General features: G+C 48.2%; 1 protein-coding gene across 11 annotated transcripts in view; it reads left to right on the top strand.

The window, feature by feature from the left end:
• tns1b (tensin 1b) overlaps positions 1-27,239 on the top strand; it is a 93,247-nt gene that overhangs the window by 63,087 nt on the left and 2,921 nt on the right. For 5 of the 11 annotated variants that reach the window (XM_086051197.1, XM_086051198.1, XM_086051201.1 and 2 more), the window contains 26 exons: positions 283-454; positions 583-633; positions 707-829; positions 2,395-2,459; positions 2,554-2,637; positions 3,201-3,313; positions 3,422-3,482; positions 4,564-4,639; positions 5,203-5,332; positions 6,051-6,118; positions 6,213-6,333; positions 16,555-17,967; positions 19,890-20,068; positions 20,614-20,752; positions 21,809-21,904; positions 22,457-22,483; positions 22,656-22,839; positions 22,940-23,931; positions 24,597-24,683; positions 24,776-24,904; positions 25,011-25,103; positions 25,229-25,306; positions 26,007-26,075; positions 26,179-26,205; positions 26,714-26,885; positions 27,104-27,172. In XM_086051197.1, the coding sequence (XP_085907323.1) occupies positions 283-454; positions 583-633; positions 707-829; positions 2,395-2,459; positions 2,554-2,637; positions 3,201-3,313; positions 3,422-3,482; positions 4,564-4,639; positions 5,203-5,332; positions 6,051-6,118; positions 6,213-6,333; positions 16,555-17,967; positions 19,890-20,068; positions 20,614-20,752; positions 21,809-21,904; positions 22,457-22,483; positions 22,656-22,839; positions 22,940-23,931; positions 24,597-24,683; positions 24,776-24,904; positions 25,011-25,103; positions 25,229-25,306; positions 26,007-26,075; positions 26,179-26,205; positions 26,714-26,885; positions 27,104-27,172 (4,818 nt within the window). The remainder of the gene's footprint in view (positions 1-282; positions 455-582; positions 634-706; positions 830-2,394; positions 2,460-2,553; positions 2,638-3,200; positions 3,314-3,421; positions 3,483-4,563; positions 4,640-5,202; positions 5,333-6,050; positions 6,119-6,212; positions 6,334-16,554; positions 17,968-19,889; positions 20,069-20,613; positions 20,753-21,808; positions 21,905-22,456; positions 22,484-22,655; positions 22,840-22,939; positions 23,932-24,596; positions 24,684-24,775; positions 24,905-25,010; positions 25,104-25,228; positions 25,307-26,006; positions 26,076-26,178; positions 26,206-26,713; positions 26,886-27,103; positions 27,173-27,239) is intronic. The other 6 variants (XM_086051202.1, XM_086051195.1, XM_086051204.1 and 3 more) reach the window with 4 other exon arrangements.

Raw genomic sequence — 27,239 nt, 5'->3', positions numbered from 1 at the left:
TCAGCACAATTCATCGGCGCAAAGATGGCACAAAATAGCGCCCAAGCACTGCTTCTATATATGTTAAATCTTGACGGAGTTTTTCATCGAAGAACGGAAGCTAGTTGACCATTGATCCAAAGTGATTACATTTCATAAATATTTGAATGGTGTTCTTTGTCATTTTTGATGATTAAACACGACGGGTCATATTGACCCAGGAATATTGCCGGTAACAAAATAAACAAGCGCAGCATAAGAATAGCCTCGGACGTGAGCTGTGTTTTTTGTGCGCGCGAGCAGGAGCGTGAGTCTGCTGCAGTCGCCGGAGGAGAGCTACGAGTTGGACCTGCTCTACATCACCGAGAGGATCATCTCCGTCTCCTTCCCCAGCGGCGCCGAGGAGCCCGGCTACGCCGCCAACCTGCGCGAGGTCGCCTCCATGCTGCGCTCCAAACATGGCCACAACTACCTGGTGTGCTCCCTTTTTCACCACGTGGCTTTCAGAGAAAGGCCCCGCCGCAACGGCAGCCGTGATGATTTCAAAAAAAAAAAAAAAAGTACCGGTACAGTCACGGCTCACTTATCTTCTCCCCCCCTTAGCTGTTCAACCTCAGCGAGAAACGTTACGACATCGGCGAGCTTCATTCAAAGGTAAATTGCAGTGCGAGTGTTGCCCTTGTGCGTCTCCTGTGCGGCCTGACGCCGACTGCTCCTGTCTGGACAGGTCTTGGACTTTGGCTGGCCTGACCATCACGCGCCAGCTCTGGATAAGATCTGCAGCATCTGCAAGGCCATGGACACGTGGCTGAGTGCAGACAGCCACAACGTGGTGGTCATCCACAACAAGGTAAATCCACTCCACGGGCTTGTCACGTGGATGAAGTTTTACGCCACGTGGCTCGTACACAGACACTTGGCTGTCTGCGGTGCCTGACCACACAACAAAGTGGCAAATTTAAGAACCAAGTATGGCGCGGCCTTGAGATACAAGCGACCGGACTTACAAGTTTTGCTTTTTGAGATACAAGCGCTTTGTGGTGGCAGCAAACTCAAGCCAACTCACTTGACAATAAGCAGCAGTTTAGCTAATTCAGCAAAAATGTTGCCAAGCTTTTGCCGAAGATGATCAAATGTTAAATCCTGTGGCATCCTGCTTTTTACGCCTACAGAAAGCTGTACATTCATTTTCGAATGTACCTGTGTGGGCATGGTTATTGATGTATATTGTTAGTTTGGAAAACCGGCATTTGATGTTTTTAAACAGACCATTTGTCTCTTATCCATTGATCTTGCACGCTCTCTCTCTCGCAATATATGCGTTTGTCTTATTTTAAAAGTGGGGTTGAAGACCTTTAGAAAGCAAGAGCCCCAAGTGCCACTTAAACATTCGGATTTGACATATTGCAAGAGTGCCCTGGAATGTAAACCCTGGCGAAGGAGGAGGGTTTACTGCATTTATATGCGAGCAATTAAAAATCAAGCCACTGTTTAAAATAGCTAAACAAGCTGTCTCCTTTAAACTTTTCTTGGGGCCCGGCTAGCCCCGCCCCCGCCCCCGCCCCCGCCCCCTCCCGAGGCTGCAGAGGTTTATTGCTCGTGTGAAAGTGTCACTGAAATCAAGAGTACGTTTGTGGCATGCCGTTTTGCGGAGGCCACACCAAACAATCCACTCACATTTTCTACAACAACTAAGACAACTGAGCTTTCCCCGTTACTGCGCAAGCGTCACATCGTATTCCTGCGGCAAACCACGCTCATCACGGCGCCAGCAGGAATCAGAAGAACCGTTTTGGAAAGACAACTGGCCCCATGTCCCAAATTAGTCTCTGATTGTAATATGCCATTTGTAATATAATGGCTGGCACCGGCATCGCACACCACTGCTCCCTTGTTCCAAGAAGCTCGCCGCGGGGGCGGTTGCAAACAAGGCGGTTGTCACGGCAACGGGGCTTGTTTTTGCAGGAAGTTGAGTAACAGCTCTGTTGTGGGATTGCAAGTTTTGCTACTTGTCACTAAGCAGGAGGATTGTGTTTGGGTGTCCACTGTCCACGTGTTGTCATGCCACATGCAGCAAATAAATGACACAGCATTACGTCCTTGTTTTTTTGTCGTTAGGGCGGGGAACAAACTTTCAGTATTTAGACTCGCACACATTTGATCAGGAATGATGTCGTTTAACTGTCCTGTTGCATTTGTTTCTCAGGAACAGCAAAAATGCTCCTCAGAGAATTGACCAAAAGCGCGTTTTGCCATTCAAAAGTGATTTTATAGATGGATGGATAGATTTAGTCAGCAATATACAATGAGATGTTGACGATACCGAAAAGAAGATTTGAACTTCCACATGGGTCAATTTGACCCGCAACATAAGGCCCCCCCCCCCCATCTCTTATCTGTCTGCTTGCTTTTCAGGGCAACAGAGGCAGAACGGGCGTAGTGGTGGCCGCCTATATGCATTACAGCAATATATCCGCCAGGTGGGTGTTCAGACTTTTGCGATGCTGTGCAGTTCTTCAGCCCCGCAAAGCCACTTTTGGATGATGTTTCATTGTGCGTGTGCGTGTGACGCAGTGCGGACCAGGCTCTGGACAGGTTTGCCATGAAGCGCTTCTATGAAGACAAAGTGCTTCCTGTGGGTCAGCCGTCTCAGAGAAGGTCAGCTTGATTTTGTCTATTAGCAGACGGGGACAGTCAACTGTCCCGCAAAGACAGCAATCACGATCACTTCCACCCAGGGCGTGTCTAAAAAGGGTCCGAAACATTGAACAACATTTGTAAAAGTTTGAGTCGACTCTGCAGGTGCTTCCTGGGCCAAAGTGAAATATGCTTCTCTTACTGGCACTTTCAAAGTCACGCAAATTGGTGCTCCAGCTGAGATTTGTGGACTTAAGAATCATCTCAACATAAATTATTATTATTATTATTATTATTATTATTATTATTATTATTGTCATCATCACCATTACATTAAATTTGCAACGGGTCCGATTGACCCAGGATCATGATTGCTTTTCCAAGTGTCAGATGTTCACTTGCAAATGTGTGAAATCAACCATTTTCAACTTGATAAGAGGGTTACGTCAAATAATCTATGACAAATTGTGAGCATAGTTGTGTTCCATATGAACTAAATGTGCATGCTTGACTACCGTCAGCCGCATTTATGTGTCAATCTCCAGCGCTGAGTTGTCACTGCTCACTGCGTGTGTCCCGCGCAGGTATGTGGAGTACTTCAGCGGCTTGCTCAGCGGACACATCAAGATCAACAACAAACCGCTCTTTCTTCACCATGTCATCATGCACGGCATCCCCAACTTTGAGTCCAAAGGAGGTACGCCACACTGCCGTGCGCTCGCATGTCAAACATTCAGCAGATGCTGACAAATGGCTGACGCCGGCGCTTATTTATTGTTTTGTTGTTGTTTTTTTTTCTTCTCAGGATGCCGTCCTTTCCTGAAAATATACCAGGCCATGCAGCCCGTCTACACATCTGGCATCTAGTAAGTCTTAATCACGTAATAGCTCAGCCATAATATGAATGACAAAAAAAAAAAAAAACAACCGCTCATTTTCAGTTGGAGCATCTCCCCTGACTCCCATGTTCCCTTTAAGACATCATTATTTCCCCTCCAATTAATGCATTTAACTTAGCTGCAGGCTCTTGTTTCCACTGATTAAATCCCGCAGTCATGCTATTGTCATTTGTTACCGTGGGGGTGGGGGGGTCAGTGGGGTGTGCAGGGATTTTTCCTACAAGAACCCCCCCAACGGTTGTCAGGGCCAGACAGGACCCCCCGTTTGCAATTGACATGAGAGCACTTTGCAGGGAGAATCGGCAGCGCACAAGTGTGCTGCTCTTGTGAATCAAGCGCCACTGTTGACTTGCCTTCTGGCTGTGGATTTCTTTGGCCACTGGGTGGCAGTGGAGCAATAGTTCTGTTTACAGAACATTCGGACCAAGACCAAGTCAGCTCCATCTTGTTCAAACAACCTATCTTGGATACGAGTACAACATGTATTCAAGTGTCGAGTAGTTCAAAGTCATTTTTCAGTATGCAATTGTAACAAATATAAGAATATTTTCGGGTGTGTCTTGGATAATTAAACAAATTGACCCAGAACCATCCTTGCTGTTCCTGAGCCACCGAGGCATCAGGGGGGGGTACAGTCAAAAGCGGACGGGCTTTTCTTCCTACAGTAAACGTTTGAACTTAGGAGCAGGCCACACTCTTCTACTTTTGAGACCCTCCCCAATCCCCCACATGGCATTCCTTCCCACTTTTTGCTCGCTCGCTCACATGCTCCCCGTTAGCACTCGCCAGCCTTTGATCCGCTGCTCGAGTTGTTAGACAGCCATGTAGACACTAATGCCCCAAATTAGTCCGACTCTGTGATTAGTGCTTTGAAAGGGGAGGCGATTGGAAGCAGATGATGGGCGATTGAGTGTGCGCCGCTTCACGGAGCCCAGAGTTGCAACATCATGTACGGCGTACGCTCCATTCCAATTGAGTGTCTGGAGTAATGGCCATGGCGAGGCTGGAACATGCTGCTGTGAGATATTTTTTCTTCTCTCTTTTGCAGTAATGTCCAAGGGGACAGCCAGACGAGCATCTGCATCACCATTGAACCCGGCCTACTTCTGAAAGGAGACATTCTGGTAAGAAGCAGAAAAGTTTCATTGGGTTTTAAATAACACGTGGTGGTCCCAACGTAAACACGATCTTGAGAGGAATGCACTAAGTATTGATTGAAATCGTTAGCGATGGACTTCATCTTAATGCAAACGGATTTTGCCGTCTGTTCCAGAGAGGCTACTGAACTGCTGGCCCATGTCCCAGACGAGCAGCATGCGGAGATGATTTTTATCGTTGAATAATAATGAGCAAATCCTGCTGTTGCTGCTGTTGTTGTTGTTGTTGGGGTTTTTTTACAACTTGACATTGGATGAATGTACAGAGAGCATGTGGGGAGTTTATTGTATTTCACATTCGCAGAAAAACATGGAGCCATAAAACATGCGGTAGGGGAGCTGGCTCACTTTATTTAAAGACCTTCATTAGCAGTCAGTGTCAAAATATGTTGGAAACGATGACACCAAAGTAGCAATTTGTGTTTTTATTTCTTGGTTTCACTCCTCCCTTCAGGGAAATTGTCTTGGAAAAGCTGTCAAACGTCAGCCCGTTACTTTGTAAATCTCAGCCGATGACTTTCTTCCCGCAGCTCAAGTGCTACCACAAGCGTTATCGCGGTCCGTGCCGGGACGTGATTTTCCGGGTGCAGTTCCACACGTGCGCAGTTCACGACTTGGGAATCGTCTTTGGTAAAGACCAGCTTGATGAGACGTTCAAAGGTAGGCCAGACGCACCGCAAAAACTCATGATTATTATACTTGCGTTCAAACATTTGCCGTCATGGGGGCAGGCGGGGCCTCAAAATGCTCCAAAATTCAATTTTTGAAAGAGCATGTACATGGCATAGTATCCTAGGAAAACGCTTTGCATTTCCAGGGCCTCCAAGGCCAATCTCACTTAGGTGGGCCCACTGCAAAGTCAGAAAAAAGTAGCCCCTGACAGCAGGTTGACTCATCGACATCAAATTGGGTGGGCGTGTCGATCATAAGCACCAAAAAGTATCAAGGGCACGTGATCAATATTGAACAGGATGTCGGCAATGTTGGTTCGAAGCAGACATTGGAGATGAAATACAGGTCTCAATATCGGCACTGGACGCTGTCCGGTCTGTTCATAACAAAAAGCGCAAAAACTCCATGAGCAAAATTTGAGTCGACAATTTTGGTTTGAAGCAACTATTTTTGGAGAATTCCCGGACTCGTGCATAAAGAAACTCAATTCGCTCCAGTGAGCCCCAGTCACAAGCAGGTGTCTTGGAAAGATGGCCTTCAAAAAAAAAAAAAAAGCCATTAAAGTCACCCACTCAATAGCGCCTCCTGTAAAATTAAAAAAATAAAAGACAAATGCCTATACAATCTAATGCGGGCGGGGCATGGCGTCAAAGTCTGGAGGATCTACCATCAAATGTGATTATTTTGGATCGTTTCCTGTTTGCAGATGAGAGGTTCCCGGAATATGGCAAAGTGGAGTTTATTTTTTCTTTTGGCCCAGAAAAAATGTATGGTAAGAATCCACGTATCATTTTGACCCATCCGACTCCATTTCTTGGGTTTGTTTTGGGAGATTCACATGTGTGCTCTCTCTCTTGGTACCTCTGGTCAAGGTGTGGATCACCTGGAGAACGGGCCCAGCGTCTCTGTGGACTACAACACTCAAGATCCACTGATTCGCTGGGACTCTTACGAGAACTTCAATCACAATAATGAGGACACTACAGAAGGTGAAGAGCGTACGACTACACTGTGCTTGACAATTTTTGTACTTTCATTTTGGTCACAGAAAGAAGTAGTACAAAGGTTTTGCATAGCTCAACTTTGCTAATACTCTGAAAATGATCACATGGTGGTGCAGTCACGCCCCATCATGGCGTTTGTAGTTCTCTGTTCATAAATGTGCCCATTTGTGGTTCTTTTTTTGTTCTGTGGAACACCTATTTATGGTTGTCGTGCCCTAAGGTGCCACAAGATGGTGCCAAAGTTCTGGCTAATAGGAGAGTAGTAATTGCTCTCAAGGAACTCGAACAACGAACGTCTTTGTATGTCGGCAAGTTTAGCCTGGGTTGTTGGTTGAAGTTATGGAGAGTTTTGAAATCAGATCATCTGTAAGCCATTTATTTCTATGAGAAATCTTGTAAGAGGCTTTTGACACGAGAAGGTGTTTTGGTATCATGGTCGGAGTTCAATTTACGGTTTAAATTCAGTTATAGACATTTAAGGACGGGGCTATCCGTTTGGGACGTGAACCAAAAATTTGTTTAAAAATGGACCTTTGTCTAGTTTGCTCAAAGTGCCTGAAAAAAAATCTCATCTCCGAAAAGCACAGCTTTACAAGCTACCAAAGAAGAGTGTGGAAAATGCGTAAAATGCGTCTTGTGGAGCGCTGAAAATTGAACACGAGGCTCGCCACGGTGCGTCGGATGTCCTTCAGAAGCGCACGTGTCATTCGGAGAGCGCAAAACTACAACAAGCCTTCATGTTTATTGTCGGCCATGTGAACCGTGAGGTTGCCTTTTGACGGCACCGTTGCGGCTGCTTCATTTGTGGCCACGTTGTAAGCTGGCGCAAGCCAAAAGCTCTTGCGGGGCCGCGCTCGTCCGCGCGGCATGCCCGCTTCGCCGCAGGCATGCAATGCAGCGAGTCTCTCGATTGGATGTTGGTCACTCCCCGAGCTAAATGCTACTTTCTTCATCGGAAGCAGTGCCACGCCCTTCGCCATGGCGGCGAGTGTCGCGAGTGCCAAACATTTTCACAGAGTCAACATGATTTTGTTTGGGTTTTTTCCCCTCCATTTGTATGCCTGCTTTGCTTGTCTGGCAGTCTGCAGAAAAGGAATCCAGTACATTTGTAGGTCCTCTCGGAATCGATGTCTTTTTTTCAATTGATTTCACCTTTTTTTTAAAATCCGGGTTAAGTAAGACAATCGTGAGCAGGTTCTCATCGCACAGCCGACCTGGCGGCAGAGTAAAACAATGCGAAATTAAAGCAAGTACAAATAAAGACATGTACAACAAACTGTATACGAAACAAAACTCAAAACATAGACGCAAAAATAAAATAGGCAAAATAAGGGTAGCAATAATACAATAATAAATAAGAATAAATACAATTTTTCTACTTTGAAATGCCCATGAGCCCTCCCATGTTATTTTTATCAGGTAGTCGAATGTCAAAGGTTGCTTGGCTATCACCGCTCATTAAGTGACAGTTGGAAATAGTCTTTGCTAAAATAGAATTGCTGGCCTCTCATTCTCTTCCCGAGAGGGTTACTGTCTGGAAATGACACTCCTGGTTCGACTCTATTTAGCACTGCTCCTCAAACTGGAGTCAATTTGCAACAAATTACGGGCTAGCAAGTCACATAAGTCTGACATCCCTTCATGAATGACATTTTTTTAGAACAAAAGGCGTATTATATCAGACATTAAGTCCTATTTTTTTGGAACAAACATTTTTTTTTCAAGATTACTGTACACTCCTCTTTTTTCAGAGAATAAAGGCATTTTACACGAATAAAATCGTATTGTTTTTACAAATTCACTTATTAAAATTGGACTCTAATTTTGTTACATTTTGACTGTGATATCATTATTTGAGTTATTGACTTTCTTGGAAAAGGAAGACTTCATTCTCATGCAATTACAATTTTGTAAACAGGCAAAAGAAAATTCTTGGAAAGATTCCGACTTTTCTTGTAAAAAAATACCAACTTCATTCTGAAACGTTACAACTCTTTTCCTCTAAAAATACTTATTTGCTATTGAAACATTGCAACATAAAACAAAAATGGAAGCTTTAGAACTTTTATAGGATGCAAAGATACAAATAGTTAAATTGGCATCAAGAATATAAGGGGGCCCCTGGAAAAAAAAAAAAATTCTCACATTTAAGGGGTCCCTGGACCCAAAAGGTTTTATGTAGTATTGAGAAATGTGTCCGTGATGTTATCATGCATACTTAAGAAGCACTTGAATCGTTTTGAAAGGTTTTACTGACAAGTATGCAAGAAGAAAAAAAAAAAGTGGTATCCACTTCAGAGTGATGATGAACACGTACCCTTGTTAAAGGATCAGAAAAAGCACATTTTTCTGCTTGGTTGATCAAGGCAACATGTGACATTTAAAATACGATTTTTTGTCGTTGTTGTTGTTGTTGTTGTTATTGTTGATCCCCGCATCGAGCTGTGCCGCCTGTGTGCTTTCTGGTTTCAGAAGATTGATGTTGACCTTCAACGTGCATTTTTGTTAAAACAGCAACAGCTGCTGCTGCTGCTGCTGCTGACAATGCCAACATTGGGCGTTCTTCCACACCATTCCTACATAAAAGCCCGACGAGTAATCCAAAAACATTTACACATTTTACAATGTGACATTCTCGTCTGAACCCTCCCGGAATGTTACTTACATCTTAAAAGTTAAAGTTAAAAGTTACGTTTTTCTGTATGAGGTGTTTTGTGAAGTGAAATGTAATCTACAAACACAATGAAAAATGTCCATCTCACCAATTTATTCTTGAAAAAATTGAAGCAGGACTTTCTTCATGTAATAATACTCCTTTTGTTCTGAAAATAGTATTTGTGCAAAGATGTCAGATTTATATTGTGATCCGTCACAATCATGTCAAAGTTTTTAATTGTCCCAAAGCTAATGAAGGGAAGAGTACAGTCATTATGTTTGTTGTATTACGACGCATATGCAGGCAGGGCTGCACTTTTTGAAATGATCCAACATCATTTGCCGCAAATGATTATGCAGACAGCCAGGCTGCCCAGTTTGAGAACCAAATACTGGCCAAATGCAGTATCTTGTATTTTTTCGTACTTTAACCACGTGGACTGTACTGTTTTTGTTTTTTTCTGACTTGACGGACACAGCCTACACTCTTAAGACGTACATTATAAAATGAACCTTCAGCCATTGCTTTCTGTAGGCCTAAAACGCAGGATTGAAGAAGATTTTCCTAATCTCCAGTAAAAAACTAGGCTGAAATACCTCCTGTTTTCTTTCTTCTTCTTTCACATGCACCCAGTGTCAAACAAAGAAGTGCGTAACCATGTAGTGGTCAGCCGTGAAATTAGGCCCAAAATGGAGACGGAACAAAATCGAGTTAGAAAAAAAGGCCGCAAAATAGCAGGGCTGCAAACCCGGAAGGGGGATTACTGTAATTCAAAGTCAGTCGAAGCATCGAGGTCTTTGATTGATATTAGGCCGACTTGTTTGTGTTTGTATTTCCTGTGTAAGATGACTCCAGATCTTTGACCCCCTGATCGTAAATGCCCCACAAACGCCTGGACCTGATATCAGGCATTGAGCGGAGACAGTTAAATCAAGACGAGCAGTTTATGGGGAGTGAAAATATCAGCGAGAGACCATGGGTGTGCTCCTGGGCTTTTCGTGAGGGACCTTGTTGGAAGAACTTTTATGAGCACAATGCCAACTTTTGTCCGTCCCAAATTCCACCTAGTGCATTCTTTGAAGCAGTCTTATAAAACACAAACACAAGTAGATGGCATGAGGAACAAGACAAAGTTACAATGTTAGCAAGGTGAAGATTAAGTTAGCACAAAGTTATTGTTTACCCGGCAGTGCAGGAAGAATTTGCTGTGTCAAGCAGCATTCAGTCCTGTTAGTGTGTGTCTCACTATCTCTTGGGGGTCAATGTTTTCTTTTTGATCCACTACACATTAGTCAGAGGGACATGCCCTTTCCCACGCTTGTATCTTATCCAGTGATATGGCCAGAACTGACCAAGCCTTTTTTGCACCCCCCGCCTAAGACGTTTTACCTTTTTGGCGCTGCTACAAGCTTACAGTACCTTGCAGCCCATTATGATTGAGGCCTTTTGGGAACATTAGTTAAGAGTAGATGGGACCTTGGAGGTTTTTGTCCAGTCATTGATCCTGGCAATTTAGCCCTTTTCAGTTTCTATTGCAGAAGACGCCTGCACGGGGAAAATCGGCAAAGTGTGAAGCCCTCTCTGCCGCTATTTTTCCGACTCATTTTGAAAGGAAACCCCTTTGTTCCTTGTGCGCTGTCTTGCCTTGATGAAGGTGAGCTTTTTGGCCACAGGCGTCAGTCACACTGACGGCATCAGAGTGGCCCTAAGGGCAATGGGGTTGCCATGCCAACGAGCCGGGCTCTTTGCCATCGGTTCAGGGTAGAGGCCACTACGTTGCTTTGGCACAACAATGCTCTTTGGCCTGTTAAATATAGCTCTCACTATATTCCGAGCACGGCATTGCCCCGATGAGATGCAGAGGTGAAATGTCTGGCCCTTTGTGTTGGCAATAAGCCTTGACGCGATCACATTTTTCAGGAGATTTAGTCAGCTTTGACTCCAAACGTGGTGTACATGGTCACGTCAGCCAAGACTGTAAAAGAAAGGCTTTCGAGGCCCGATTTAACACACAAGGCACTTGTTCTTCCTGTTGTGATGTTTTGCACTCAGCTCGCACTGGTGCTGCCACAGGCGTGTCTGCTCAGTCGCATTTATAGTTAGCTTGCAATGGAAACCACTGTTCAGTTGTAGCGCCGTTTTTAGGAACATGTACATGAACTATTTGGTTGGTCTACATATAATTCACAGTTGATATACCAAGATAAGCACTTGCATTTCAGCAGCAATAATGCGGAGGCTTGTAGGAGGGTTTGTCTTAGGAATGCATGAGTGTTCCGTGACTTCCCCGTCAACGCAGCTGTGGGCCAGACACTCTCCACCTCTGTCGGTTTTGCCTTGTGTTGTTGTTTGTCTTGACTCGGCCAGTCTGTCTGAAATTGCCAAAGGAAAACCATGAAGATCTTTGCGCTCCCAGAGGAAGAACCACAGACAGCATCACAGACACGGATGTTTGTCACGAGGGCTGCGCACCGGGAGAGGCAGGGTACACCCTGGACCGATTGCTGTCACGGGACACCTCACACATATTTCTGTATTTCTAGTCCTTCAGATTTATTCGACAGTGGGCATTGTTGCTTATCATTACTGCTGCACATTGCGGAGGTTTAAGGTTCGACTCCGGGCTCTGAGCCATCCTTAAAAACTTGACATGATCCAAAACGTGAGAATGTGACCGGTCCGTGAATGCTTGTTTGTCCGTATGTACCCTGTGATTGGCTGGCGACCAGCGCAGGGCGGACCCCGCCTCGCGCCCAACCCAAAGCCAACCGCCAACTAGGACAAGCTTAAGAGACCCTAAGTAGGACGAGTTCTGTTGGAAATGGATGGACGGACGTATTGTTGTCTCCCATCCAAAGACATTAACTTGTTGAAGGCAAACCATTGTGTAAAACTCTGTCCTTCTGCCCATGATTTATGGATTATCCTTGCCCCGTGCAGAGGCACGGTTGGGCTCGATTCTATTTCAGCGTTTGTGTGGAGAGAGGAGGTGCGCAGACACCCAAAACAAGCACAAGGAAAATATGAGCCATGGCAAGGAATGCAAAATTGTGTTTCTTTGGACTTGTATGGATTGGGGATGTACATGTGTTCATCTGAAAGAAGACACTCGTCAATTTCCCAATGCTTTTACCACAACATTGATTAGAACAAAAGCCTTCAGGAGCTTCTTTACGGGTGTCTGTGCAAGCTCTGCGCAAGGGGTGAGACGATGCAATGCTTGCGATTTCTGGTCACCCACCAGACTGAAGTCTATTTAAGCTTCAGCTCACCTCTTGAGTGAGACGCTTGCCGCCAACTCCACGGATTACTCACTATTCACTTGTTCCCCCCGGCCACCACTTGCCCCCCACCCCATATACGCGACTAATGCCTCCTGATGGTTTTTTAAGAGACTCTCCAGAGCCCAACATAGATTTTTGCCTGCATTCATGTTCGACTGTGTGTTTCAATTTGGCATTGGGATTTAGTTTAAAATTTGATTCTTTTCAGACAGAGATTGCTCATTTTGACGACTACAGCTCATGGCCAAGCAACAAGGCCTGTTTTTGCTCAGTGTCAATCATTCTTTTCCTTTCTTCTCCTGCCCACTTTTCAAGTAACCTTCACTCCAGTGCCGTTGGAATCTAAGTGCACTCAGACACATTGATTGACTGATATCTTAAATATTTAAAAAGCCGGACCAGCCCATTTAGCTTTCTGTACTTTGCTTACATTTGTCAAGGATCTTTTTTTTTTTTGGTTGTTGTTCCTTTTTTGGTCAGCAAATGCACGCTGGATTTAGATGAAATTGACCTCATTTCATGAGCATTTCCCACCCGATGAGTGGCCACTGCCTAAAGTGTATTCATGCAATTAAACTGTCACATCTCCCTTGAAACCTCCCATTTTTTAGTCCCTAATTTGAATGCTCAAGATGTATCCTTGTCCATCTCTCAGCTTCTACTTGTCAACAATGGTCTGACCGATTGTCACGATTACTGTAACACTTGTGCTTTGTAGGCAAGCCGCCAACTGTTGGTATACGGGCCTCGCACACACACAGCCCTCCTCAAGAAGTTGAGAGCGTGTTTGCCAATGTAAGACACGCGCTATTTCCGCTGCTAAAGCGCTTCCGTTGCCACACGGGTCACAGTTCATAGTTCAGAGATTAAAAGGTCACACAGTTGCACCATCTGCCCTGCCTACAAACTTAAAATATCCAGCCGCGCACCACACCTTTGACGCTTTGTGTGTGTAGTACTTTAATCCTTAGTTGTGCTTTTGGGCGAGCTTTATCTGTAGCTGTCTAGACGAGAGGATATGGGAGCTTCCAGGTGGGATGGCTCATCGCGCATCTGCAGATATTCACTTCATTTTTTGTTTTTTTTGCGATTTATGTTTTTTTTCTGCCTGTCTGACAAAGAACATCCATAACCAAGCGGTCAGTGCGGCCAGAACCGTCACGGTCCACCCTCTCCACTTGTTACGTAATTGACTAAAGCTACGGGGTCAGAATGGCAGACATTCTCCACTTAACTACCGTAGCGGAACTTGGATTGCCCAGAGGAACGAAATGTACCCCCTGGAGAGTCTGAAAAGCACACTAACACATCACACAATCACATGCCTGTGTTCTGTGGGTCTTGGGTTCACTGCCTCCGACACGTAAACGCTAACAAAGAGAGTCCGCGATGTAAATGTTCCTGGCTACGAGTGTCGATTTCCTCAAGTACCAATGGGTGGATTCTCAAGACGCTCCTGAGTCACGTCCTTCTGAAAAGTAAACACATGCGCTTGATAATGAGGCACGACTACACTGGCGTCTTTTACTCGCTAAGCAAAAGTGTCCATTGTGTGACCGTAACGAGGCAAACATTCACGCTGATGCTATCACAATACATATAAGCCAATAAGGCAATCGTCTCTCTTTGTTGTCGTCCGTCATGATGAAACTGAATTAGCCCACCTCTTGCAGAGGCGACATTCTCTTTGACCTTGACAAAGGCTCGATTGTGCCGCCTCGTGCTGCTACGCACACACTCGCAGAGTTCCTGCATGGTGATGTGTGCAGGACGTGGGCGAGGTGAACGCACCAGCAACTCAAACAATAAACAGTGAGGTCCTCGATCTTTGACAGAGCTCCGTTCCTATGGTGTGTCCGTTAAGTTGGAACAACTTGTTTGACCTACGTCAACGCAGTGCTAACCTCAGAATGATTGTAAATATTTGCATTAAAAACACAACGCGACGCGTTGGTTACGTTCCGGACCAGCCCTGCGAGAGACCAAATCCTGTAACCATCTGTCTGCGACGTGTCTGTCGGCTCCAAATCGGTCTGCGATCGCGTAGCCTGAACTCGGCATAAGAACGCACTTCTGTTCACTGCGTTTTGTTTCCGTTTGTTTCATAAGCCCATTGAACTCGTTTTGGTTTATTTGACCCAAGACGTGCAATGGAGTAAATGTACTGTAAAGGACTGTACAGTACAGTACAAATAAAAATGCGGTGAACCATGATATAGCGGGGGATGACTAGCGAGGGCGTAGTGGAAGGTCAAAGTTCAAATGTAGTATTTCATCTTGAAGTTTCTGCTCATCTGAAGTGTTACCAACATGCAACATCTTGTAATGGCTCATATTTTCAAGTCAGTCAATAATGAGATCAATCGATTTTTGTTTCTGACAGTTTTGGCTAAGCAAACAAGTCCCGGGTCGGACTGACCCAAGAACATTATTTCTGTTGCTAAGAATGAACATAACAGGAGGGAGGGCCGGTTTCATGTCGGGTATTCCTCGCCTGTCTTGAGTAGGACGGATGGCGTTCTCCCTCCTTTGGTTGCCACGATACGAGTGGGCTCCACTGAGCGTGCTCCACTGAGCGTGATTGAAAGGAAAGGGCTTACTTGCGGAAATGTCACCGGCGACATTAACATGCAGTATGTGCGTAGTGGTTCTTACTCAATTCAAGGCAGTGGCTTTGCGAGACCTGGAGGGGCTCGTGTCCTTCTCTCCAACTGTGGAGGCACTTTGCTTTGTATGCGACACCCTGGCACCACCCCTCCGCATCCACAGTGCAAAAGCTGTCAGGGACCTCCCACACGAGCAGCACAGCGCCGCAAGTCAATGAGTGAGACTGCTTGCGCTCTTCATCCACACAGACAGACAGTGAGACGGGGCACAGGGGGGAGCGGCACGGCGGCACGGGGGGACGGGGAGACGGGACAGTGATAAGAGTCAACCGCCAACGACTGTAATCGCAAATGTTCCTCGCTGTGGATTCCACCGTAAGACTTTTCCCCTCTTGAGTTTGGGGCTGCTTCCACAGGTAGGGGCAGCTGCTTCTGATGAGGCATTTGTGTCATTCCGAGGAATTTGCAATAGAAAATCAGACAAGTAGTCGAATCATTTGAACCGGATGAGTCACATTTAGATTGAGCTCCTGAATTAGAGACGGTCAGGCCAGCCAGATCTCGCTTCAGTAATTCGATGGTTATCGAAGTGAGTGATGGTTTTGAAATGTATTAGTGACAACCTCCAGCCTTGACGCAGTCCATTTACTCACTTCATTCTTAACTACAGATATGGATGAAAGTTCACCGATAACTTCATTCACAGGCTTCTGTTTGGTGTGTGTGTGTGTGTGTGTGTGTGTATAACAGAACTCATTGGTACTTTCCTCCAATGTTGATGTAATTCCCAGTTAATATGGCACCGCAATGTTCCCTTGCAGAGTATTGTGTTTCCAGAAGGCAGATGGAAGTGTCTTGGAGGGAATATTTTCCTACAACATTGCTTACAACAAGAACTGCTCAATTGGAAGACTTGATTGTGAGGAACTAATGCAGATACATCGACGCTTTGGCCGCTGTCCACACATGATGACGTGCGGATTTTCATGCGCAATGCTGAAATGGCTCATTATTGTCCTGGCTGTAACTCGGTGAACTTTGTCATTTATCATCGGTTTGCTTCTTTGGTGCATCAAAACTGCCTTTTTGATCATCAGTAATATATTAGTAAACGCTATTCAAAAATAATTTGCTCAATATGAAAAAGAAGAAGTAAAGCCAGCAAAAGTTGGGAGCTCATGAGGGCACCCTGCTGACGCTGTCTTTGCCCAATGCCTTTTTCTTTGCTGGGGCGATTGAACACAAACGGCATCGTTCAAGTCTTCCATTCGGTGCTGTGCATCCCAGGCCTTTTTTCTGCATTTACTTGCTCTAACTTTGAAGCAAAGCAGCAAGCAAGGCGCCCCCTGGCATTGTTCAGGTGGCACCGATTTTTCCTAATTGGCTTGATGAAGCACAAGGCAGGCTACTGTGATTAAATGTGTTTTCCACACTGCGTGCCGCAGAGCTTGCTCATTTCCTGTAGTCAGTAGCATAAGTGGACAGGAACCGGGATTTCACTTCAGCTGTTCTGGCAATGCCCACACACTTTGCCTGTACACCGTTGCACAGGAATTCTTCAAAGGTTTGAGAAGCGCAGAGATGTAGCAGTGAATCAACACTCAGACACTCGCCCCTGTCCTTGACTGTGAACGATCATCTCTTATTCTTGTTGTTGCAGAAGTCATCCACACCCAAGGACCGTTGGATGGGAGTCTCTATGCCAAAGTGCGCAAAAAAGAGTCCGTCGATGGGACGGTCACGGTCAACGGGCTCCCACCCACGGCTATTGAACACACCCTGCCCGCCGCCGACCACGCCTTGTCAGTGAGCAGCGACTCGGGAAATTCCACGGCCTCAATTAAAACAGACAGAACGGACGAAGTGGCGGCGCTCCATCCTAGCGTCAACCTGCCAAGTGTTCCCACCGTTGAGGAGGTACCCCAAGTCCATCGGCGCGACCAGCAACCCATCAGCCCTCAGGAGAAACAGGAGCTGGAACAGCTCTTGGGTGGACTGGAGGGGCCTATGCATGGGCAGGGCTACCGGGCCTCGCCGACATCCGCTGTCGGCGGGATGCACCAGCGGGTGCCCGCTCAGGTCCACGTGAACGGTCATCGCAACATCGACCGGGAAACGGACATTTTAGATGATGAACTACCCAGCAGTCAAAAGACAAACAGCGTGGACAGTCTGGGGACGTTCTCCTCCACCGATAGCCGAGCCACGCCGGCGGATCTCTACTGCCAGCCGCACTCGCTCATTAATGGCCAGGACCAGGAGCACGTGCCCTACTTGGAGCGCAGTGTTGCAGAAAGCTCGGTGGAAACGCCGCAAATTTGCTTAGCGGACAAACCCATCACGCTGACTCGGAGTGATTCCGTGCCAGCCTCTAGTTATATGGCAACTCAGAATCTGTACCGTTCGCAGTCGCTTGGCTCCGATACACAGCCAATGCCGCCAGCTCCCACCCGGACCACCAGTAGCAGGGATGCCGTCCAACGTGGTCTCAATATTTGGCAACACTTCGGTGTGCCTGAGGAGCCCGTAACCGAAGGACTCACTTTCGGGACGCCGCCTTCTGCGGTCATCGCGCCGCTTCACCGGAGCCTTCCGCAGTTCCCTCATCGCCACAGCGCTTCGCAGGAAGAGATTGAGAAATCCATCGAGACACTCAATCTGCTCATGTTGGACTTGGAGCCCAGCCGTTCGTTCTTACCCAAGTCATCAAGTGCTCCTGCGAGGGAAACGGCCGTCGTCACCACGCAGCCCTCCTTCTCTCAGAGCCAAAGCCCAGCCATCTACGAGGTGGATACCCCTCCGACGTGCAGCCAGCAGTCACCCGTCAAACCCAGCACACCGGAGCCTGCCCCCGCGTTTGGATTGACAAGCAGCCCGTCTTGGTCAGCTTCTGCAACGGCTGGGCTCCAGCTCAAGGCAGCCGAAGCCTTGCGACCGAGCGCTTTGTCTCGGTCCACTGAGGTCTTTGAGCCCCAAAGAAGCCCCGGTGTTGGACCCGCGTTGTCCACTTCAAGGGACTGTGACCTTGATGAAGTCTTCAACGTGGAAGGACTGGTGGCTCAAAGAGTTGCAGGTAAGAACACAAACGTATTTTTTTACCAGTGCTTCCGGTGTAGTGTAGCATTTCACATACGGTAGCTGACTTCCATGCAAATTACGTTTGTAGCCTGATCTCGATACCAGCTCAAAACAGAGCAAAATGTTGACATTGTTCGCCTGGAGGCTCTCTCTTAACCGGGCATCGTACTACAAATTGAGCCTTCGTTATTGGTCATCCGTCTGCAGAGTGGCTACCCTGTCGTTCGCCTTGTTTTCCGGGGCCCCCGCTGGACGATATTCAAACAGAAATAGTGACTCACAGGGCATTGGAAGCCTGTTCCCAGCCTGGTCCCTCACTAAACTCGCTTAGTCCGTCTATTGTTTCCCCGTCAATTGTCGGCAAAACGGGCGTCCGTCAATGACAGATCAATGGAGCGCTCCGTCACATAGGCGGAGCGCCCAGCTCTATTTCTTAATCTCATTTCGTAAAACGACACATGTCTATCAAGCGGGGACGAGCCGAGTGCACATCGGGCACCCTGAACGTCAGAGCACATCTGTTCAAAGTCAACTAGCCGTCAGGGAACTGTAGTGCCACATTGAAGTCACTCACCAAGAACCGACTTCCAGTCATAAGCCAAGCCAAATGATGACCGTTCAGCGCAATCTGAAATCAGCAGCTGGTTCAGTTTGCAGATTTTCTCATTCGTGTGCCAATCTGAGGACCTCATCAGCATTTCTTTTTCATTGTCTGTTACCTTCCATCCCTGTGTTTACCCAGAATACTCAGCACACGCCCAAAGGGTCGCCTCCGCAATTTCCTCGTATTCTTCTCACTCGCTTTCGGGTTTGTTCTCTTATCCCGTTGTGACAACTCTCTGGAGTCTTCCTGCAAGTTTTAGTCCGTCCATCTGCATTTAAGTGTCTTTTATTTGGGTGGAAATGTTTTTGTCTCCCAAGTCTAACACCTCGTTTAAGCCTCCTCTTATGTTGGTTTCTCAGGAACGGCAATAATGGTCCAGGGTCACTTTGACACAGGCGACGTTGAAACGTCCAAACGTGCCAGAAAGGACAAAAATCCTCTTACAACAAGCACTGGATATATTACACTGAAGCCAAGCAGTCCTTTATAAATACGACTAACATTTTTTCAACTTTAAAATGGGTTAATGTGACCCACAATATTTACAAGGAGGATTTTTTTTCATAGTCATTCATATTCATACCTGCAAAACATTTTTAAAGTTCTACAAAAAAAATTACTCACCCGTGGCACAAGGGGCCAAAAGGGGCGTGTCAAAATTATATCATACACATTTATTGAAAATGTTGCACACTCATTTCCATTATATTGAATTTGTGACATGCACACACAACTTATAAAATGTAACTCATTGACTTTCGCACATTGGCAAAAAGAAAACGCTTGATTGGTTTCTTTTGACCCACCGACATTTTTGGCGTGCCAACCAAAGAAACGTGACGTTAAACTTTACTGCGACGCAGTTTGTCAATGACGCTAACTCTCTAACAGCGGCACGGTGTGCGAGTGGTTCGTATGTCTGCCCGGCAGTTCTGCGCTTCCGATGAGTAGTTGGCATGTTCACCCCGTGCATGTGTGGCTTTTACTCTGGCTACTTATTACAATATGAAGTGCGTAGTAGGTTCATTGACCACTCTAAATTGTCCTTAGTTGTCAAGGTGAGTGGGCTTGGGGGGTCTGTAGGTGCCCTGCGATTCGCCTCCCACCAAACCAAGTCTTCCCTAAAGCTATCTGCTGCTCACCTAAAATGTGACGGATTTACTTGACTCCAAGCGTGTGTGTTGGTCTCTTGACTGAAGCAACGCCTGCCACAATTGTGCGCTAGAAAGCAGTGAGCATTCCCAAGAACTAACGAGCCTCGCCGCATTCATGAGGCCATTGCTGAATTTGACTTAACTCGCTTTCCCTCACAGGCGTCCGCTCCCGTGCCACGTCTCCGGAGGAGCCGGCGGTCCTTCCCCGCCGGCGGGTGGCGAGCGACGGCCCAGAAGACGCGTCCTCCCCCGACGTGCCGCTTCGTTCCCCCGTCCGTTGCGTTTCTCCCGAGTTCGTCAACGCCATCGCCATGAACCCCGGCGGACGGCCTAAGGAGGTATTTGTTCGCACCAATGACTTTGGCGCTTTACGGATGTTCAAGGCCTGAGCACCAAGCGTGTCCAAGGCCTTCTTGGAATCACCGTGCCTCGACTTAATCATGTTAGCCTGCCAAATGAATCGCTTTTGCGGTGGCCTCAACATGCTCCAAAACGCCCGGCAAATTTTTGCACGCACACATATCCCGGTGAGAGGGGATGTGTTTTCTGAGTTACGCAATTGTGCGACTTTTGACAACTTTTGGGCAAACCTCCGCATGGGAATTGGTCCAAATGAGCTCCGATGGAAGCGGGTATCCTGGACCGGCGTTTCCCAACCACCAAGTGGGCGTCTCAAAGCCGAATCGGGCACATTTGTCCAAGTGAACCCTTCTCGTGAGTTGACATACTTAACTAGGCAGATGGAAGACAGCAAAGCGCAAAGCTTCTTTTGGCCCATCATCGAATGTGGAGGTTTGAGGATCATTTGAGGATTAGCGATGAAAAACCTGTCTCAGTGCTTGATGGCTTGTATTCTTTTTTGCCTCATTGTTTGGCTCCTCAGAGACACATGCACAGCTACCGGGAAGCCTTTGAGGAGATGGAGGCTGGGCCCGCCAGGCCGAGCGCCGCGGCTGGTGGTGAGGCGCTGCCCCTAAGCCCCGCCTTCCCCACCTCGCCGCAGACGCCGTACTTCAACCTGTGTAAGTCTGCCCCCTGGCTGCCACTGTGGAGCTCAGCCATGCAAGTCCTTCACCCAGTGTCAGAAAAAGCCACAGTACTAGACGGCGCTAATCGTTGATTTGATTGTTGTTTGGTTTTTTTTATCTAGCTTTACTTGGAGCAGTCAACAGCAGCATTCAATGAACCCTTTTTTCTTGAAATGCTCCTAAGATTGTCAAGATTTGTGGTTGTGTAATGCAAATGTGTTTGTGGCAAAACAAGGATTGTCTCATGTGATGTGGTGTCACCGTTTAGCACCACTCGCCTCCATTTGCTTCGGCAACACCAAATGGACTTAACTGGTGTCGTGAGTTCACTGTAAACAGTTTTGCTGGAAATAGCACAGCAAAAGGAAGTAGCGCATGTGACAGCAGATGTTTTGCTCAATTCATTTAAGCAGAGTCCACAAATCCAATTTGGCTGCTGCGCACACAGCTAAAGAGCAAGTCAACCCAAACATATTATTTTCAAGAATGTGTTCCACGCAGGACCACGAGTTGAAACACGGCATTCCGATTAATATTGCCCAGGTGGCGGCCATTTTGTCACTTCTGTGCACTGAAAATGACATCACAACTGCTCTGGGCTCAGCAAACAACCAATCATGACGCAGCTTTAGAAAACAGGTGAGCTGTGATTGGGCCCTGAGCGACGGTGATGTCATTTTCAGTCGACAGAAGTGACAAAATGGCCGCACCCTGAGATGGCTCAAAACGGGCGGATTAACTCTTGTTCCACAAACGCAATATTTATCCGAATGTCTTGTTGTGTTGACTTTGAGCTCAGCTGGTGCACGTTTTGCACGAAGCATGAGCACAAGCCTGCGGAAACGTCTCCGGTCCAAGTCACATGTTGCCACTGTGTCTGCTCTTTACCTGCTCCGATTATGAAATCAAGATTACACAGAGTCCGTGTCAACTTCATACTGCTCGATTTTAGACATTTGCTCCTGTCAGTGGAGACTTTGTGCGGAGTGCTCGCATCCCCTGAAGGTGGCGTCTGCCGCTTACACCTGATTTGTTTTCCTTCGTTTTCAGGTCGCTCACCTCCGGGTCTGGCCAAGACGCCGCTGTCAGCGTTGGGATTGAAACCCCACAACCCGGCCGATCTCCAGCTCAATCAAACCGGCTCAGGTTGTTGCAACAAGTTTGTTTTTTCTTTGTTTTAAAAAGAAACACCTCAATTGTACAAACATTCCTAGCAACATTGACACTGGTGAGCAAGCTTCAATCCTTCAAGTGCTCGAAACCTTCACTCTTCTCTGTCCACTGTCTCTGAGTTGATCAGTACCCCGCTCAAGCTCGACGTTGAACTTCCTCATATATTTGTTTTGATTTCAACAGTTTTAAATTGATTTATTATCGGCCATCAGATTTTTTTAAAAAGGCGATGCCGATATTCCATCAAAAAGCCAAATATCGCTGCCGATAATCGGCCCGACCGCTCATCAATCTATCCCTATTGAAAAGGTCAAGCATGTTGCAGTAATGAAGTACGTTATGAAATAAGATTATGTCAGGCAATTGGCCCCGACACGCTCCTCAAATGTTCTTTGAGTATGTTACCATCCAAGCCGCATACCAAAACTTCAAGTCATGACCAATTCCAACTCCCTGGCTTGGCTTTGTGTGCTCCGTCCTTACAATTTTCTCTTTCTCTGAATTATTCCCACCGATGCCTCTCAGATGATGCGCGCATTCAGGACGAAGAAGGTAAGCGTGGGAGATGGGACGCTAAAGTGATCACCGTACCCCCGCCAAATATCATTCACGCCTTTTGACCAGTAGCCACAATGACATTTGGACATTGCATCCTTTTCGACAATCCCAAAAAGTCAATGAGCAAAGCCGCCGTTTCTCATGAAGCCCTTTCTGTCACATTCAGCAGCCCGAAGTTACGTGGAGTCGGTCGCGAGGTCAGCCGTGACGGGCGGAGAGCAGCCCGCCACACCCCGAAGCCTCAGTCCTCAAGGGGACGCGGCGGGAGAGGCGCAGAGGAGTCCCAGTCCCCTTTCGCACGCCCTCGACTGGCCACTGTCCAGTAGCAGCCCCATCCGCAGCCCGCAGGGGTGAGTGCTGGACGTGCGCGGGCCTTTTCCGTCCAAGGATATGTCCGCCGTCTTTGTGTCTGTCTGATGACTAAGCAGCCCTCTTTGGATTGTCTTCCAGCGACGGGGCCTTAGCAGAGAGCAACTTGAGCACTCCGTCCCAAGCCACTACTGATTCCAGTTTGCACACGCAGGCGGCAGCCGGCGCATACTCCACTCCGACGCCCTCATCCCAAGCGTCCGCCTCCCCCAATTCCTCCCACCTCGATTCCGTTTCCGCAACCTACCTCGGCATTGCGACGCCAACACTGTCCGGTCTTGGTCCCGACACCCAAGCGAGGAGCCACGCCGCCTCCGATTCCGGCCGAGCCGCCTGCGCGGAAGCCCCCCGGGCTGCGGCGGGCCCCGGAAGTCCCCGCTCGCAGCAGCGGGCTTGCGTCCTGACCTCGCCGGACAAGAACCCCGGCGCTTATCAGGAAAGTTACGTCCCGACTCACAAAGTCTCAGCAGTTAATGGCTTTGAGAGCGGCGGACCGGGGTTCGGCGGCAGTCCCGTCCTTGGGCGCCGTCAGTCTCAGGGAAGCGCGAGTGGTCAAGCGCTCTTCCGGCAGGCCTCGACGTCTCAACGAAGCCCGATCCTGAGCAGGCAACGAGCCGCGCCGAGCGGTCCCGCGCTCGACGGACATCCGTCCGATTCCCGATCGCACGGCAGTCCCGTGTTGGGCCGTCATCCGTCGCAGGTGTCTCAAAGGAGCCCCAGTTTGGAGCGACAGCCCGCGCGCAGCGGCTACAGCACGCCGGACGAGCGCCACGGCAACCTGTCCAGGCAGAGCAGTTCCTCGGGCTACCAGGGAGCAGCCACCCCCACCTTCCCCGTCTCCCCCGCCATCTACCAGGATGCGGGAACGACGGCTGCGGGCTTCCGACAGGGAAGCGCCGCGCCTGCTTTTCAACCGCAGCTTCCGGAAAAGAGGCGCATGTCCAGCGGCGACAGACCCAACGGAGCGCCCTCGTACGGCTCCTTGAACGGAAAGATCATGTCACCGGTGAGCGCGGGAAGCAATCCCGGCTACTTCCACACCCTCTCGGACTTCTCGCGCTTCAACATGCCCGGTAAGGAGCCTCATTCTCTGCCTTGCAGCGGACAGATATTGTCAGAGCCGTTAAGCTCGTTGCCGTTGTGCGTTCTTCTCCTCAGTCGGGATGGCTCGATACGAGGGACGCGCTGCAAAAATTAACTGTCTAAATATAAGAAATAAATACTTGCTTTGAGAGTACCCGGAGAAAAGCCACGCGGGTACACGGAGAACATGCAAAGCCCACACAGGAAGGCCGGGGCCAGATTGGAAGGCACAACCTGGCGCTGTGCTAACCAGTCAACTACCGTGCCACTCTGGAGTGCAACAAAAAGTGGGATTGAATGAAGTGTGTTGGTATTGGTACACCACTTTGTAGTTACTAGGAGGTTCTTGAAACAGGTTTTTCCAGCTAAAACTTCTCTGAAAACATCAACTATAGCATCAAACGGAGACACTAATTTATGTTATTTTGCATGTAAATGAACTAATTATGTGATCTAAAAATGAAGACGTAAAGGACAAATAATCTTAAAACAACATTAATAATGTTACAAATTCTGCTCTTGCAGAGCAGATTATTCCCAGAACAAGATCAGAAAGACTTTTTCGAAGTCTAGGTTCGATGATAGCTGATTTTTGCAGTGTGACTCCCCCTTAAATTTCGATGTTTGCATTGTCGCCTGTCACGTGTATTTGCAGACGGCGGTCCCGAGAGCAGGCTGAATGTCAAGTTTGTCCAAGATACGTCCAAGTTCTGGTACAAGCCCGACATATCCAGAGAGCAAGGTCAGCTACGCCACGTCCAAAGCGAGGAGTAGAAAAAAAACCGCACAAAAAACAGAAATCAATCAACGGAAGCGTGCCAAACTGCCTTGCAGCGATCGGCGTGCTGAGAGAACGCCAACCCGGGGCCTTCGTTATCCGCGATAGCCACTCCTTCAAGGGGGCTTACGGCCTGGCCATGAAGGTGGCCTCCCCCCCGCCCTCGGCGCCTCCAAACAAGAAAGGTGGGCAACGAGCGGAGACGCGGTTTGTCGGCGCCGCGATTTGTCGACGCCGCGATTTGTTGACGCCGATCCCGTTTGTTGCTCACGTCGCTCTTGGTCCTTGCAGGCGACCTGGCCAATGAGCTGGTGCGCCACTTCCTGATTGAGAGCAGCCCCAAAGGAGTCAAACTCAAGGGTTGCCCCAATGAGCCCTACTTTGGTGAGTGGACACTTGCCTCCAGAACATGCCCGCTGCTCAAAGACACGCAAGAGTGTCGCGAGCGGGATTCCAGATTTCCCCGCGTAAAGACGAGCGAGACACTTTTTGGGTGCGTCTGCTTCCAGGCTGTCTGTCGGCGTTGGTCTACCAGCACGCCATCACGCCGCTGGCCCTGCCCTGCAAGCTGCTCATCCCCACCACAGGTTGGCGAGGGACGCTCGAGCGTCGATACAGTCGCGCATTTTTCACACACTTTTTTGTTCCGACCCGGGTGCAACTTGCGTCGAGAGAAATTAGAGCTCGTATGCCCGTTCCTTAATCGCGTTGACTTTCCTCCTTTCTACCGCAAGCATTTGCCAACTGCCAAAAGACAGTCGAAAAAGAAATGGAACAAGTCGAGAAGAAGAAGTAGTGGTCATACATGATTGCCAAGGTGGCGCTCATTCACCAAAAAGTATATGCCAACCGCCAGAAGCAGAAGAAGAAGGACTGTCGTCATGGCAATTAATGTCTGCTCCCGGCGTCCACCACATTTAGGTGGAAGGTGCAATCAGGATTCTGCCGACCTAAGGTCAGCCACTTTGAACTCAAAAGGGAAACTTTTCTCTCGTCGGAGGAGGAAGCTTGGTCCCACCAAAACTGCTTTGCGAACAACGCTGGGACTTTGCGAACGGTCGGAGCGAAGCGCTCCCAGTTCGGGAATCCTTCCATGGTTCGCGCCCACCATGAGGCAACCGGATTTGGGCTGCGAGTCGGCGAGGCGGCCCTTGTCGTCACGCGAGGGGGGCTTGGCGTCAACATTTGGCCCCTTCGTCACTGCTCGCACCTCCAATTCCTCGTGTTTTTGTTTGTACTGATGACCAAGGTCGAATAACCTCCTAATCATTGGCTTCTGCCCTGCAGATCTTGTGGAGGAAGAGCCCCAAGTTGTGAGGAGCAATCCGCTGGCCGAGCGCCTGAAACAAGGAGCAGGTACATGGCAGACACCGGCCGCCGCCGCCGCCGCCGCGTACAGTCTGTGCTAATCGTTGCTTCTCGCAATGGCTCTGACATGCCGACGTCTTTGTTATCCCAGTGCAGAGGGCCCCGGCCGAGTCCCACGGTAAAACCCGGTGCACCTTTCGTGCACCTCCACCCGGAATGCGCATCCTACATGTCTGCGCTTTGTACATTTTGGGTGTGCAAATGACATCAAGTGCTTCCTAGTTGACTTTTCATCTTGTCTCTTAACAAGGCTTGCATAACAGGGGTTCTCAAACTTTTGGCGAGGGATGTTCGACCCCACTTGTTTTCAGACCGATACCAGTATGAGTATTCACTCTTTGAGTACCCGTCATTAGGCTTTGACCAGGCATATATATATATATATATATATATATATATATATATATATATATATATAGGTTTGAGAGCCGCTGTTGTCTCACTCTTTTGTGGAATGATTTGAATGGATGTGCATCTTGAGAAAAAAAAAAAAGCCTGGCGACCTGGGCTCCGTCACACGACGCATGCACACGCATGACCCGAAAAGCGAAAGTGGCCGCAACGGCTGTTTAGTCGCTCGCTCACATGCTCGCTGACTCACTCGCCGCTGTCCTTTTGACTCGCAGCGTGCAACGTGCTCTACGTCAACTCGGTGGACATGGAGTCGCTGACGGGCCCCCAGGCCATCGCCAAGGCCATTTCCGAGACTCTGGCCGCCGCCGATTGTCCGTCGCCGGCCACCGTCGTGCACTTCAAGGTGTCCTCGCAAGGCATCACGCTGACCGACAACCAGAGGAAGTACGCTCGCCGCACTTTTCCTTCAGTCCTTTTTTCAGACTTTGCGGGGGGGGGGGCACAGCGGGGGGTCTTCTTGTATTTTTCATTGCATTTTTGGATTACGAAACATTCAGTTGGTGACACTGACCCACGAACAAAACAACCTCGCAGGAGCGTCCAAAGTGGAAGTCGGCTGTTTTTTTTCCCCCGTAACTGACGCCGCACTTGTTTGTTTTTAGGCTTTTCTTCCGACGCCACTACCCCTGCAGCACGGTCACCTTCTGCGATATTGACCCTCAGGACAGAAAGTGAGTCCACATCCTAATTCCAGTCGCGGGATGGATACTTTCCCAAAGGCCAATGGATCATAACGTC

The sequence above is a fragment of the Filicampus tigris genome, chromosome 14 (assembly GCF_054856515.1).
Source record: "Filicampus tigris isolate MCC_2025a chromosome 14, RoL_Ftig_1.0, whole genome shotgun sequence".
NCBI classification, from domain to species: domain Eukaryota; kingdom Metazoa; phylum Chordata; class Actinopteri; order Syngnathiformes; family Syngnathidae; genus Filicampus; species Filicampus tigris.
The sequence above is the reverse complement of the archived record's forward strand: the minus strand, read 5'-3'. Positions and strand labels throughout refer to the sequence as shown.